Raw genomic sequence first — 16,351 nt, 5'->3', positions numbered from 1 at the left:
AAATATATTTGGTGAAGTATAATACATATTTTTGTTGCCTCAGGAAAAAGACAAAAAGGAGACACAGTATTGACAACCTTGCTAACTTTAACAAGTAAGTGCCAAAATATTGTTAAAGAACTAGGGCCGTATTCACAAAACATTTTTTATCTTACCACTAAGAGTTCTCCTAAATAGCAGTAAAATTTATTAGGTAAGACTTTACCAACTTTTCCTAAGGAATAGAGAGAAGTCTTAAGCTAAGAGAAAGGGCGGGGTTGACCTCGTTGCTATGGATGATGTCAACACACTTACTAACTATGCACACAGTGATTGGCTGAAGGGGAATGGGCCTTTGTCAGTTATTTAATCATAGAAATATTGTAGAAAGAGGTATTGTGTTGCCATATTCAAATAAAGATTTTAAAATAAAAATGTTGCCATATTCAAATAAAGATTTTAAAATGTAAGTGTCACTAATTAAACAAAGGTATGTTCAGCTATTTTTCAGCCTCTTATATGTCTGCATCTCGAGAAATTGCAGAATTCAAGTGACAAATTATGTTTTATAAACAAATTTTGGGAAGAGCTCATTCAAATGGTCTAATCATAGGGTAACCAGATTTCTCATGGTGGAATACAGGATGGGATGGACAGACACCCCACTCGCAACCCCATTTTACCTACAGTATTTCATTGATATGATCAATTTTATTTCATGATAATGATATATATCATTGTTATTTTAATTTTGTATATAAAAAATAACAAGGAATCAAATTACAAACAAATATGACAGAGTTCCAAATAAAATAAACTATGTTTCAGGTAAGCAGTACCTGACAGTAGGCTTATTTAACATTCATGCATTTATTTAACATTTTTTGTTGTGTGATTAACATTTGCCTGTATATAAATAAACCATAAATGTCATTGCAGAATAAAATCTATAAATTAAAATATTTTTTATTTATTATTCATTATTTATGAAGAAAATTAAAGGCTTCATCGCCTATTGCCTCAATTGTGTACAGTGTCTTTGGGTGAATTGCTGAAGCAGATTGCCAGCTACAGCCATTTTAGGATTGTTTGTGATTTGGTTTCAGTGAATTAGGAGTCCTCTTGACTACCCTTAACTTTTTACAGGTTTAGGAGCTGGTAATCCTAAAATTAGGACTGACATGCCCATTATTTTTTAGAGTTTCTCCTAATTTGGCAAGTTAGGAACTACTTTTAGCCTTAAGATGTTTTGTGAATACAACCCCTGATAATCAGTTAAACTAATTTGTGAAAAGATTGTTCTCAAATACAAAATCTGCATCAGTTACCATTGTTTTATATGCATTGGTTTGTTCTGAGATGTTTGTTTAAAAATGTTTCTTCTTTTCTTAACAGCAACCCAGAATCCATAGAGGTAAAGCACCTTGCTGTAACAACAAACTCATAATTCATTAAGTATAATTTTCATTAAACATGGAATCTAAATTCTTATTTATAATTTTGTCCTGTGTGTTTCCCAGGATGAGATTAGTGATGCATTATGACAATGACATTATTATCTGAGAATGAAACAACATCTCTGCCCTCTGAAAACACCCTGATGGCTCCTCACTTCTTCTCAGTAGTGCACAGGACTTCATGAACTTATGTCTTGATTGAGACACATTTACAGCCCTGATCCTAAACTTGAGATGCCTTTGTAGGCAGCAATTTAAGGGTTGAGTTCCCAACATGGAGGAAACAGCACAAATATCAGGGCTTCTAAAGACAGAAACAGGCTCTGGGCTACAGCATTACAGGATTAACATCTTTGATCATGTGACTCACAATGACATACTCAAGTCACAACATACACAACACAGGGTGAATTCCCTTCAAAGAGGAGAGCATGACTGTACTCCATTCATTACGTATTACTGTCTCGTAAGTGGCTGTATAGATCACCTGACATGAAGCCAGACGTCACTGACACTTTATTCTGAATTGGAGTTTCTTTTTTAAAGCAGAATTCATACTCAATAATACAGCTGTTAAGCTGTAGCAGTCCTGTAGTGCAAACAGGAGAGCAAGTGCTTGCAACGCCACAGTCAGTGGATTGATTCCCAAGAAATACAAGAGCTGCTAAATGTGTAAATGTAAATAAATGTTTGTTTGTTTTTTTCCAAATAGCCTCTGTGTCTTTAATTCACATTTGGCATTTGGTAAACAAACGTTGAAATGTGTTATGGTAGGGATATAAATTAGTTAAATGTCCAGGTATCTTGTCAAATAAATTCTAAAATTACTTCCTTGAACTGACCATCGCATTTACCTTCAATAACGGTCTCATAAAAGGGCCCTTAATGAAGGAATTTGGTTTGTTAATGTTGATTAGGCTTGGGTAGGAGATACACATATCTCTATGTAGAACTAAAAGTTTTCTTTCTCTCTTTTCTTTTTTTCCTTTTTTTATGTATACAGTACAAAGACATTTTTATAGACCATAACTCCTGGGAATATTTTTATATGAGATTTAAAATCAATAAGTTTTTTTTCATATTCTATTTTTGTTAAACATACTTGTATTTTAAATATTTAAACATATTTGTTGAACATACTTTATATAAAAGAAAAATAATAGCACACTTCTCAACAAGCTGCATGTCATGTTCCTCCGTAGTCTATTTGTGTGGATTGCTAAAGTAAAGCATATTGGTGTAACATTTCACTTTCAAATATTTTATTATATAAAATATAACTATCAAGATAAGATAATCCTATGTTGTTTATGTCCAAAGGTTTCTATTGTTTCAATAAACTGCTGTGCAGCAGTTATCAGACAGACTCCAGACAATGCCTTATAATATGCTTTAATCACGGCAGGGAGCCCAGCTAACAGAATTTTGTTATAAGAACGTTCTCTAAATATTCAGTGTTGGTTCTGGGAACATTAAAAACGTCAGTTTTCTTGATGTTAGAGGAACGTTTTTATAAGGTATAATGTTCCTCAAACGTTCTTTCAACTTAATTTTGATCTAAAATTCAACATTCTAGGAACGTTGTTTTGTAACATTCCAAGAACATAAAACTGTCCAGTTTCCTTAATGTTAGTAGAATGTTATTTAAAGGTTAGTATGATGTTCCTGAAACATTCTTTCAAACATTCAAACACCTGCTGTGAACAAACACTGAAAGAAAGAGAAATAAGAACACAAACTACAACTTTCTTCAGCCACAGCCTTAGATGAACTGAAGATAAAAGACAATAAATCTCTGAAGATCTGATCAAACAACTCCACAAACAGCATTACCAGCTTCACTTATTACTAACCAGACTGACTTTATTTCTGTCACACATCTACGTCTCTTACTGAGAATTAACAGAGGTTTAGATGTTGATGTCTTATTGAAAAGACATCATGGAGATCAGTGTTTTGACCCTTGACTTCTATTGAGTTGCTTCTTTATCAGCAATTGCAGGTGTTTTCAGAAAACGTTTCTGCATTAATAAAGCAGATCAACATGTCTGTTTTAAAGGTGATAGAGAGGATTTTTTCGTCGACTGAGAATCCAAAGACTGTTACTGAGTTTTTCAAATGAGCGCATGTGTAAGAACAGCCCCCCTCCTTCACAGCTCACTTCAAAGGAACGCCTCCCAAAACTCGCGCACGAGTATTGGAACACGAGTGTTTACTACCGGCATTCGCTGTGTCGTGTTTTTTGGATTCATTATGTCGGACTCACCGCAGGTAACTCATAATCTGCAGTTGTTACTCCTGTCTCCTGACAAAAACATTGCATGCGGAGCCTGTGGAGTGTGGAAAGTTACTGGAGAGCGCAGCCGCGCTCGTCTCTCACAAGGAACGTCACGGCAGTGATTGACAAGCCAGAGGGCCAAACGTTTGCGCGATGATCGCGTAAACGATTGGCTGATGTTTTTAAGGCCCTACCTTGTGCACAGATGATGTATATTAATATTATTACTTTCAGTGCACCTAATAAATAGTCTTTTATCCGTTAGTAAAGACAGTTTCAAGTAATATTGCAAAAATGTATAAAACAAAACATCCTCTTTAGCACCTTTAAAAAGGTTTAAAATTTTCTGTTTTTGCTGATTTAAGGAATTGAAATGTGTTTATCAGCAACACAGCACAGAAGTGTGAATCTCGTGATATTCACCTTTGTGTCTGATCCACTATAAGAACAAAGAACTGTCTATCTTGCCTGCACTTTTTTCACTCCTCCCCTCACTGCAGCTACACACTCTCAACAGAATTTCAGGCGAGGCGCATCTCAAACAAGTGTTACGTCCAGCTCTACCTCTCTGGATGTCTAATTGGGTGGAGGGATAGAGTTGTGGGTCATGTTAGGGTCATGGTGTCGTTGGTATTCTGGTTCCACCCATTAGGCCCAAATTACATTCACTCCTGGCTCCACCCATTTGCTCTGCAGTGAGCAGCCTTTCTTTATTTTTGAAATTCCTCAAGATGCCTCTAGTGTAGCAGAAACTACATACTTCACCAGCATCATATTCATGTGGTATGGGGCTTTATTAATGGCTATGGTATGGGGCTATTATTAATTAAACATACCCCTAACCTTAAAACAATGAAAAGTTGGATGCACAATCACCCACACAGCAACATTGTGTCGGCCCAGAACCGGCCCACATCTGGCACATGTGGCATGATGATCTGGCCCACATGCTGCAATGAATTATGGTCCTTGTGTGGGCCGCTTCTGTTTGCCAGATCTGAGCCACAAGCAGGCCACCGCAATGCCACATGTCAGCCATGAGCAAAGAAATAAACCTAAACTGGACCTAATCTGAGCCACAGAATCTGTGTATATTAAATATAGAGTCATCTGAGCCTTAATAAGCCTGTTAACAAGCAGAATCACTGAAAGAAAGAAGAGAACAGAAAAAGAGACGAGCAGAAACACAAGAACTACAACTGACTTCAGTCACAGCCTTAGATGAAATCAACTGAAGATAAAAGACATTAAATCTCTCAAGATCTCAACAGAGGATGATTAAACAACTCCACAAACAGCATTACCAGCTTCACTTATTACTAACCAGACTGGTTTTATTTATGTTAAACATCTACAAAAGTTGTTGCAATTGAGAATTAACAGAGGTTTAACTCTAATGTGTTTCATTTGAAGTCACCATAATGGTGATTAGTGTTTCAATTAGTTGGGCTCTTCACTCTTATTATACATTTGTCTTTTTCTGGATGCTGTGACAGTGTGTTTGTTAAACACATTTGCAGTAGCAAAGAACGTTAAAGCAAACAGACATCAGGTGATGATGGTTTCTTTATTGATTGTTTTGTAGTCATCATGAAATGGCTTGATGTCATTTTGACAATTATGTTGTGCTATTGATACATTTACATTATAAACCTTGTGTTACTACAGCATGATCAGAAGATTTTAACATGAGCACTAAAAGTTAATCTATAATGACACACACAGACATCAAGAATCAGCATATGAATCTCAACAATGGTTAAAAGTTATTTAATTAGTTAAAGTTAGTAAAAAAAAATTAGTAAAAGTTAGACAATTAAAAGTTGGATGCATGCTGGGTACCAGCATAGTACAAAACACCCAGCATGCATTGCAACATGGCACTTTTGATTGTCACCATTGTTGAGATTAATAAGCTGATTCTTGATGTCTGTGTCTTTCATCATAGATTAATGTCTAGCGCTCATGTCTCTTGGAATTTTCTGATTGCTGCAGGAACTCATGCTGGAGTAGCATAAGGTTTGTAACTTAAATATATTATTTGCACTCAACATTTGTTAGATGTGATGACCACAAAACGATCAACAGACAACCATCATCACCTGATATCAATTTGTTTCAGCTTTCTTTGCTACTGCAAATGTGTTTCACAAACACACTGTCACAGCAGCCAGAAAAGACACATGTATAATAAGAGTTAAGAGCCCAACTAATGGAAACACTATTCACCATTATGGTGACTTCAAATTAAACAGTTAAACCCCTGTTAATTCTCAATAACAACTTTTATTTATGTCTAATGTAAATAAAATCTGTCTGGTTAGTAATATGTGAAGCTGGTAATGCTGTTTTTTGGAGTTGTTTAATCATCCTCTGTTGAGATCTTGATAGATTTAATGTCTTTCATCTTCAGTTGATTTCATCTAAGGCTGTGGCTGAAGTCAGCTGTAGTTCTTCTGTTTCTGCTCGTCTCTTTTTCTGTTCTCTTCTTTCCTTCAGTGATTCTGCTTGTTAACAGGCTTATTAAGGCTCAGATGACTCTATATTTAATATACAAAGATTCTGTGGCTCAGATAGCCTACATGGAATACAAGAAAAATAATAGCACACTTCTCAACAAACCACATGTCATGTGGTAAATCTTAAGAATCCAGCAGAGAGTATTTGTGTGGATTGCTAAAGTAAAGCATATTGGTGTAACCTTAATGTTTCACTTTCAAATCTTTTATTACATAAAGCATGAAGATGAGATATAATCCCCTGTATATATTTTTGTACAGTTCATTTTGTTACAGTGTAACCTTTGACTTGTATTATTATGTTCTGATCATTTTCAAGCAGTGATAAGATGATATTTGATATTTTGATTGTGCTGGCAGTAGGAACACTACTCAGATAATAGATTTTATTTTTTCAGCAGTGCAGGGTGTGAATTATTCATTGTTGTCATGTATCTTTACAAAAGCCATATTTGAGTCTAGGGCTAATCTAAATTTAAACATGCATTACAAATGCAAGTATAAAATGCAACACTTAGTATAGCTATACAACATGTAATGGGGTTCCTTGCTAAATCTTTCTACCAAAGGGTCCATGGCCTGAAAATATCGGTTAGGTATCCATCTTATTTTTCAGGTAAGATCAGGTGCGGCCATTTGTAAATTTAATGTGTCTGGCTTCCGGTGTCATTCACTTTTAACTGTACAAAACAGCTCATTATGCTGCTTGATATTTCAAACTGGTATTTCTTACCATTATATTTTTATATGTTTTCTTAAATATAAACATGCTGGTTTGTAGCACAAACTGTTTTACAGTTTACTGCACTTTAATATTCTTCTCGTTATTTCCCTATAGTGGCTAATAAATCGGAAGTCACACACATTCACTGAAAACACCTTACTTCTGTATTGAAAAATAAGATGGATAAACAAAGAAAACTTTGTAATATATTTAAAAGTGTAGTTAATTGTTTTGAAGTACAGTAACTGTTGATTTCACTCAGATTTGGGATGATAGCTTTTGCAGTGAGAACCACTGAACTAGAATATATAAACTGCTGCATGAGAAGGTGTGGTACAAACTCAAAACAAGATCAGTAACAAAATCTGGGTTCAAGTCATCTCAGATATCCTGAAATAAACTTGCATGAACATTTCTCCAGAAAATCCCTCCCACATCTCTCATTATTGGCCTCTGTGAAGCACCTTTGATACCTGTTTATACCTGAGAATAACTGTTTATGACATACAATAAAGAACAGCTCAGAGGGAGATTTATAGGAGGAATATTCATTCTCTTCCCTGACAGGATTCATACTAGAGGATTCATGCATTCTTGATAATGAATTATGGAAAAGATGGATTTATTCTATATTTTATTTATTTTAGTTTGTCTGCATATCGACAGTGTACAGAGTCCTATTGGTAAGTCAGATTTATTCAGCGTTTGGATGGGAGGCTGAACTGGATGTTTGTTTACATGCTGATGCTGTAGTTTACCAAAAAATAAATCTGACAATGTCCATCCAGATCATCTACCTACCGCATTGTTAAAAAAAAATAAAAATAAATAAATAACGGTAAAATACTGGCAGCAATCTACTGTAGGCCATTTCTATGGTATTAATTCTGTGAAATTGCTTTACATCGTTTTATCGTAAAAATAAAATACATTATTTTCCAGTATGTTTTATTTTCCAGTAAATTACTGGCAGTGTCAGGATTATTTTTTGTTTAGTTATGTTTTCTTCCCTGTATTTGTTTCTTGTGCTTCAGTTCAGCTTTGAATATTTCCTAGTTAGTTTCCTTAGTTACTGATTACATCTGGTCATTAGCTGCTGAAAGTGAAAGTGATGTCTGTGTGTCTGAAACTTACAGAAATTTAAAAGTGTTTCGTGTAAAATGGTGATTTTAAACAGAAGCACAAAATGTTTGTGCACATTTAAAAAGTCATTCAGTTTGTCTTCTTTAAACACTGCTGGATTTCATGCTGTAGAGTCATAGCAATATTATAATCATCAATTATAATCACAAATAACACCATGACATGATTACATCTGTATCAGAGGTGTAGTCAAGACCAAGACCATTCAAGAAGGAAGTTAATGAGATAATTAAGTCATTAATCAAGCACTAGTGATGAACACCTGCTGTTAACAGGCAGAATCGTTGAAGGAAAGAGGAAAACAACAACAAAATAAAACACCTGTGCTACTTCTGAACATGAAGACCAAATTTGCCATGATCTCTTTGTCAAGTCCAGTCAAAAAAACATCACTTACACATCAGTGCTTGTGTTTTGGGACAACACTTAATTTTGACACGTTCACTGTGTCAAACACAGACATTCAAAATGTGTCAAAAAGCATTTGTTAAAAAACAACTCAAATTGGCTAAATTCTTACACATCATTTTGTGAGTTTAGGGACAACACTTGTTAATTTTGACACATTCACTGAGTCAATGATTTTAACACAGTAAATGTGTCAGGAAGGTGATCTGATGATAACAATACTTTTTTTTAACAGTATAAAAATTAACCCTTCAAAAAAGATACAAAATTGGCTTTGACAGTGTACAATCGTTGACTATAATGAGATATATATATTTTACACACACACACACACTGAATTAAAATCAGAATTTATTAAATCCTTTTCATTTTCACATTTTACAACATTTCATTTTAAACACATTTTTAAACATTCCATAAGAGTCCATCTTGCCGGGTGTTAAAAAGTAACACTGAAGCAGTGTTAAAGTTAATGAGATAATTGATTGATGATTGAGTGATGATTGACAATTAGTGGTGACACCTGATGTTAATAAGCAGAATCATTGAAGAAACAACAAGAGAAAAAGAGAGAGACACAACAACTACAACTGACTTCCAGCCATTAAACATTATTACACTTATTATTAACCAGTTTGATTTGATTTCTGTCATACATCAACAAAAGTTCTTATTGAGAATTAACAGATGTTTAGATGTGAATGTTTTAATGAAAGTTTAGTTTGAAGTCACCATGGTGGTGATCAGTGTTTTCTTTAGTTGGGCTTTTGACCCTTTACTTTTTATTATTATTTCTTTTCTGACTGCTCCAACTTAGTGTTTGTAAAAAGCATTTGTTATGGCCAGAGGCTACGATCTGGGCTGCGTTTCCCATAAGCATAAGTTGACAATCAACTTATACTTACAATGCTTTGGGAAATGCAGGCTAGGTCACAATGTTTGTGTTTTGATGGTGATATTATCATCATGTAGTGGACTGATTCACTGGTCACATCCAGGATTATTAACTGGTTATATAAACATTTTATTAATTTTTCATTAATGTAAATCTATAACAGCTCGAGATCCAACAGTACTTTTATAGTACTAAGTTGTTGTTTTTTTTAAATAACACACACACAGAAAGAATCAGCATATGACCCTCAACAATGGTGACAATCAAACAAAGTGCTTTATGTTGCAGTGCATCATGGGAGCCACCAATCAAAACTCACCATGGCTCCCATCATGCATTGCTGCATGAATAAATTATGTAGCTGAATTGTCCTGATAGATTGTTCATGTTTGCTTTTATTTCTCTGTTGTTTTGTTGTGACAGTAGCTTGTTTTGTGATGTTCAGAGTTGATCTGTTTGTCAGTATTTTGTATTTATTTATTGTCACCGTTCTTGAGAATCAGATGCTGATTCTTAATGTCCGATTTTTTTTTTTTTTTTAATTGTTCATATTGCTGTTACAATCATAAGCTGTACAATCACCAATACTAAAGTTACACTTTAAAAAAAGTAAAGAATCAAGAGCCAAACTAAAGCAAATGCTGAATTCTGTCATGGTGACTTGAAACAAAACTTTCCATAAAACATTAATTTACTGTAATTAACTTAATCTTTTTTCTCTTTCCTTCAATGATTCTGCTTATTAACATCAGGTGTCACCACTAATTGTCAATCATCATTTAATTAATCACTTAATCACATCATTAACTTTAACCTCTTCCACTCTGAGGCATATTTTAGATTTCCGCCTGAATTTGACATACCATAGTTTAAATGTTCACCCTTCACACATACAGTGAGAGAAATGTAAAATATTGGTGTCATTGTACAGAAAACCCCTAAAAATAACAAAATCAGACTGTAATACTTCAGAAATAACATTGCATGCATTTAAAATACTGTAATAAGTACTTAAAAAATAGGCGATTTTTGTATTTTTTGTTTAAAATCCTGTTTTTGAAAATCTGTATATCAGGTTCTGTTTGCTCTAGGGAGCTGCTGATTGTTTTCTTTGATTCCACTGGGTGACAGTTTGTACCAGAAAAAAATATTTTGTATCTATCATCTTCTAAACAGAAGTTATTGAAATGTAACTGAAGGGAGGCAAAATTATATTTTAGCGTATACAAGTGTCCTTTGGATTGTCCTCTGCAAAAACAGGTTTTACAGACTGCATTACCTCAAAAATCCTATTTTTACTATATGATATAACACTTTATTTGATCATTTATTAATTTTCTTAATTTTCATCTTTGTTTCTGAGATGCAGAACAAGTACTATGATAAATGGCATAAAAGAATTTTTGGCGTTTTACACGTTTTATTCTCATTTCAGGTGACACAAGACAATATAACATATAAAGTAAAATGTATGTGGTCTTTAACAATGCATAACAAGATCTACATCCTCCACATTTATATCATTCTGTGCATAACTATAATATTTTGTCCCTTGTGTTGAGAGCATCACCTTCCTCTGGCCTGTCTTGGAGATGAGGGTGAGGACCATCTGTGACGGTGGTCCATGATCTCATGCAGCATCTGAAACAAAAAAAAGTTGTTAGTTAGTTGTCTACAATATAAAATATATATATTTCACGATTTCAAAATGTAGATTTACTCAAATGACAATTTTATTGAAGACTGCATACTTATATATATACTAATATGCGCTAATATGTACGAGTATGCATACTTATATGCAGTTTCGTCAAATGTTTTGTCAAATATAACAATTTATTGGCTTAGTTGCTGTGCTTCCCATTTCAAAATAATAATTTTATCATTAAATAACCATTAGCATTGTAAATGCAGGAATATATGAGCTTACCAGTCAAACGCAGGGTCCTCTCCTCTCCCTCGAGAAAAGCGAGCTGTCATTTTCGCTGAATCATAACATGGTGTCGCTGGTCAATGCCTCATCACTTCCAAGTACTTCAAAAACACTTCTATTGGTGCCATCGCTGCTTTTCCCTCTTCAAAATAAACTATATAGCCGAATTCCTGAGAATGAGAGCTTTCTTGTGATATATGACTTGTCTGTTTTATGAAATATGTGAAAAATTAATATTCATATTCATATTTCTTGGTCGTAGTCAAGGGGAGGGGCGTTTTTGGCATGATTGTATATTTAAGCTTTATCTTACTACTTTGTGCAACAAAAACACAGAAGTAATTATATTCTTTGTAAAGACTAGATTCTAAGCTTTCAAATGATACCATATATGGTTTGATAGAGTCTCCAGAAATCTTTAAAAAATTAAGTGAAATTATTATGACGTCGTTTCGGCCCGCCCACGGGCCGGCAGAGTGGAAGAGCACTGCTTCAGTTTTACTTTTAACACCTTGTAGTGTGGACACGTGTACACTGAGGGGTGTTAATTTAACACTGGGGATTTTGCTGTGCACACTCGCCTGACCTAAATCCAACAGAACACCTCTGGGACATTATGTTTCGGTCCATTTGACGCCGCCATGTTGCACCTCAGGCTGTCCAGGAGCTCAGTGATGCCCTGGTTCAGATCTGGGAGGAAATGCCCCAAGAGAACATCCGTCGTCTCATTAAGAGCATGCCCCGATGTTGTCAGGCATGTCTACAAGCAAATGGGGACACTGAGGACCATTTTGAGTTGCTGCAATGACATTTCAGCAAAATTGACTAGCCTGCATCATTTTTTCACTTTGATTGTCGGGGTGTCTTTGAATTTAGTCCTCTGTAGGTTGATAATTTTAATTTCCATCAAATGATGTGGCTTTCTTTTGTTCCTAATACATTACCCAGTCCATATCAGTATAGATATCCAGCATGATATTTTTTTTCCCATTGAGATCTGATGTGTTTTCAAAGTGTTCCTTTAATTTTTTGAGTAGTGTATATATGAAAAATTACTGTATGTGCAGTAACAAAACATATACTATTCACACTTCACTCTGGCCTGCTTGTCTGTATTACATCTGTTCTATATAATTAGGATGAGAGTGTTAGAGGACAGCATCTGAAATATGTGGGTAAGTGAATTAAGAACAGTGCTCAGTCATAAAAAAAAAATAATAATAATAATGTTGTGTGTGCGTGTGAGGCGCCGGCGCAATCACTTACATTTTCTTATAAAAGCGGGGGAAAAATACTCAGACATTTATGGTCACATTTATGTAACACATTTCGAATCTGTGAAGGGTTAAATAGGCCTATTATTTTTGTGCACTCACAAAAAAAAAAAAAAAAAAAAAATTGCCTGTAAAATAAAGAAAACAAAAAGAATTTCCTTTCTATGGACTTCTCAAAAATGAACATGAAAATTACTTGTTGCATTTTGTTCCTTTCATTTTGTTAATATGTTTATTATTTAGGTAAAATAAATTTCGTGCATAGGTTATTTATTCCTTTTATAGGATTTAAGCCTGTTTTTCTCCATTCAGAAGCGCTGCAGGTGCCTGAAGATGATGAATCCTCATGTTCTGTTGTTTTTTCAGCTATTTGTTCATAGGCTAAAACTAATTAAACCCCTGGGATTTTATTAATGGGTCACAGACACATATCCATTGTAATTTCATTTAATTCTAATTTTATTTTACCTTGTCAGTTAATGAAAAGTTAATGATCTTGTCGGTTGAAAGTCAGGGGGGAAAACGCTTCCCATAATGTTTACGCATGAAGTCAGAAGGTGGAGAGTTATTTAGATTATTTACAATGTTCCCCACACTAAGTCAAAATGTTTCTTTTAACAACTGTTCATTGAAAGGTTCCTAAAACATTTGAATCTGTTATTTCTAAGAGTGAAACATGATGAAAGCTAAATTGAAAGGATAAATTGAAAATAATAATTTTCAAAATGATAATAACCCTGACCTGTAGTACTTTATGCCTTTAGTCATTCAGTTCATGTGAGAATCAAACTCTTAACAATAAAGGTTCCAAAAGTGGGTTTTCACAGCAGTGTCATAAAGAACCATTTTGGGTTCCACAAAGAACCTTTCAGTGAATAGTTCTTCTAAGAACCTTTTTTTCCCCTTTATTCTAAAGAACATTTTTTCCTCTATAGAAACTTTACGCATTGGAAAGGTTCTATGGATGTCAAAGGTTCTTAATGGAACCATTGATGCCAATAAAGAACCTTTATTTGAAGTCAAACTCAACACATTTGTTTTGTGTTGAATTTTTAGTGCTGTTATGTTTTGAAGTTTCAGTTGTGATTTACATCAGGGTTTATTTGAGGTGACACAGTGGTTTGGCATAAACTAAGGGGTTTTAAGCACTAAAATATCTAATCTAGCTGAAAAGCAGCATTATGTGATTAGCGTTAGTAAAACGGTGGAAGAAGCAACAGATTTTGGGATGCAGTCCAGTTGTGGCAGACAAACTGGTTCTGGATTAGAAAAGCAAGGGTGCTGCATACTGATTTAGTCAAGAAATGCGTCGAAACGTTCCAAAAGAAAGCTAAAGAAACTTAGTGAAAGAAGTTGGAGAATGAGGCCATTAGAGAAGTTACTGGATCCATTCATAGATCCTTCTTCTGCATTTATAGTTTCAGCAAAGAAACAATATGATTAGACCATTAGCATCTCGCTCAGAAACAATATTAATATAATAATTTGATATTTTTCCTATTTAAAACTTGACTCTTCTGTAGTTACATCATATACTAACTAGTGATTGTATATCAAGAGCAGGGACATTTTATGTTGTGGTTTCACCGGAATGAATAGTGTCTCCGGCCGCAACAGCTTTAACAGATAGACTGAAGCGCTCCTCCACGTGAAGACTGCGCAGTGTGCACGAGCGCCGTGAGTATGAGGGGTGAATTCAACAAAATGTGATGATTGCTAAGCAAACTGAGAGGAGAACTAACGTGTATACACTTGCCAGCGGTCTGGCCAAAATCCCATAGTATTCAGGCATCAGAAGTAAGATATGAGACGTTGTCACGTGTCGGAGCTGCGCTCACAGTGCGCGGCAGTGATGGTGGCAATGTAGTTGAGAAAGTATATTTTTTACTTTGCGTCTGGATAACGTACATGTGGATAAACGCCTGGATAACGTAGGTGTGGATAAACGTCTGGATAATGTATGTGTGGATAACATTATAATGATATTTTAGCTTTATTCCTATTTTTCCCAAAGGAAGCTTTAATTAAGGTGTAAATGTTCATAAGTTGGAGGAAGCATTGTAAACAACTCCACAAACAGCATTACCAGCTTCACTTATTACTAACCAGACTGACTTTATTTCTGTCACACGTCTACAGAAGCTCTTATTGAGAATTAACAGGTTTAACTCGTTTGTTACATTTGAGGTTACCATGATGGTGATTGATATTTCCATTAGTTGGCCTCTTAACTTTATACATATATAACTGTCTTTTCTGACTGCTTTGATAGTGTGTTTACCAAACACATTAGCAGCAGCAATAAAAATTGAAATGAGATCAGGTGTTGGCTGTTAGCCGTTGATGATTTTATTAATCAGTGATGTTGTTTAGATGAAAAAAAAAATGTTTTGCGCCATTAATACACTAACATTACAAACCCTGTGTTTCTGTGACATGAGCTAGAGCTGTATTGCAGAAATTATTATTATTTTATTTTTAAAAAAAGGTACTTTGAGATGACACACTAAGACATCAAGAATCAGCACATGAATCTGCATGCTGGGTACTATAGTACAAAACTCCCAGAATGCATCAGAGCATTATGCAGCTGATCTGATTGTCTAAATATTTTGTTTATTGTCACCATCATTGAGATTCATATTCTGATTACTGATATTTGTGTTTGTCAACATAGTTTTCCTTCTTGTGTTTTTATTTATCTTCTAACTGATTTCTGCAAAACATCTGGATTTCATTTTGCAGTAACATTTATATTCAATTATTATGACTTCAGTGAAGCAGGCTATTTGATAGCTAATTGTTGGACAATTATCAATGACATGATCGTGCTTCAGTTTTCTTTGCTACTGCTAATGTGTTTGACAGAAACACTACCACAGCAGCCAGAGAAGACAAATATATATGTTAAAAGTTAAGAGGCCAACTAATGGAAACATCAATCCAAGTAACATAATATCCAAGTAGTGCTGTCAGATTTGATATCTTCCCGCTATTGTCATTATAGTAAATCTGAGGAACAAAACTTTTATCCAATGCCACGTTCTGTTCTGTTTATCTTCTGCATGCTAGCACATTTACACAGATGCACATCTGTCTCGAATCTTGACCATTAATGCAGAAAGCCATATTATTTTATAATTGTATATATTATTTTATAATTGTAATTCAATTTCCCATAAAATTCCCCTCCTGGGTTTGTTTACTGATTCCAGTGGTGTCCCGTTCTGGACCCTTGCGGTCAGCCCCTCATCCCTCAATTTTTAGGGTAGCGCTTCCTGGACTTAGGCCATGATTCATCACCGTCCACTCCTGGGTCCAAAAGGCACATCCAAGGAATCCCACTCTTCTGCCACCAAATTGTTGTGGCAAAAATCAACACTGACTCTTTCTGCATAAGAGACAAACACTTCCAATTGTCTTTCAAACGTTTTTATTTCTTGCAAAGGTCAAACAGTCATACAGAAACACAAGTAGCTGCAGAGTGCAAGACAAAGAATGAAAGCTCCATGGTCTTTGTTTAGGCCCTGGCAGAGAGTCAGAAATAAATCCCTAAATGTAGCTGTTCTACGTGACTCAGAGAGTGCATACTCAAACACTTCTAAAATATTTTTTTTTTAAATTTCCTCCACAACAGATTAAACTCAGCTCTGAAGTTCACTGTACTGTTGATGTAGTGATTGTGTTGAGTTGCTCTCATCACTGAAATGACTGATAAAAAAACAACAATTCACTAATGCA

The 16,351-nt window shown here is 34.8% G+C and overlaps 1 protein-coding gene across 1 annotated transcript in view; it reads left to right on the top strand.

The window, feature by feature from the left end:
- The window catches only part of LOC125271815 (protein dachsous-like), a 35,070-nt gene extending 32,515 nt beyond the window's left edge, over positions 1–2,555 (top strand). Inside the window, exons 23-25 of the mRNA XM_048196075.1 lie at positions 44–94; positions 1,375–1,393; positions 1,500–2,555. Coding sequence (XP_048052032.1) covers positions 44–94; positions 1,375–1,393; positions 1,500–1,523 — 94 coding nt within the window. The 3' untranslated portion in view covers positions 1,524–2,555. The remainder of the gene's footprint in view (positions 1–43; positions 95–1,374; positions 1,394–1,499) is intronic.
- The last annotated feature ends 13,796 nt before the right edge of the window (positions 2,556–16,351 follow it).

The sequence above is a fragment of the Megalobrama amblycephala genome, linkage group LG7, assembly GCF_018812025.1.
Source record: "Megalobrama amblycephala isolate DHTTF-2021 linkage group LG7, ASM1881202v1, whole genome shotgun sequence".
In the NCBI taxonomy this organism is placed as follows: Eukaryota; Metazoa; Chordata; class Actinopteri; order Cypriniformes; family Xenocyprididae; genus Megalobrama; species Megalobrama amblycephala.
Note: the sequence above shows the minus strand (reverse complement) of the source record. Positions and strands in the feature narration are given on the sequence as shown.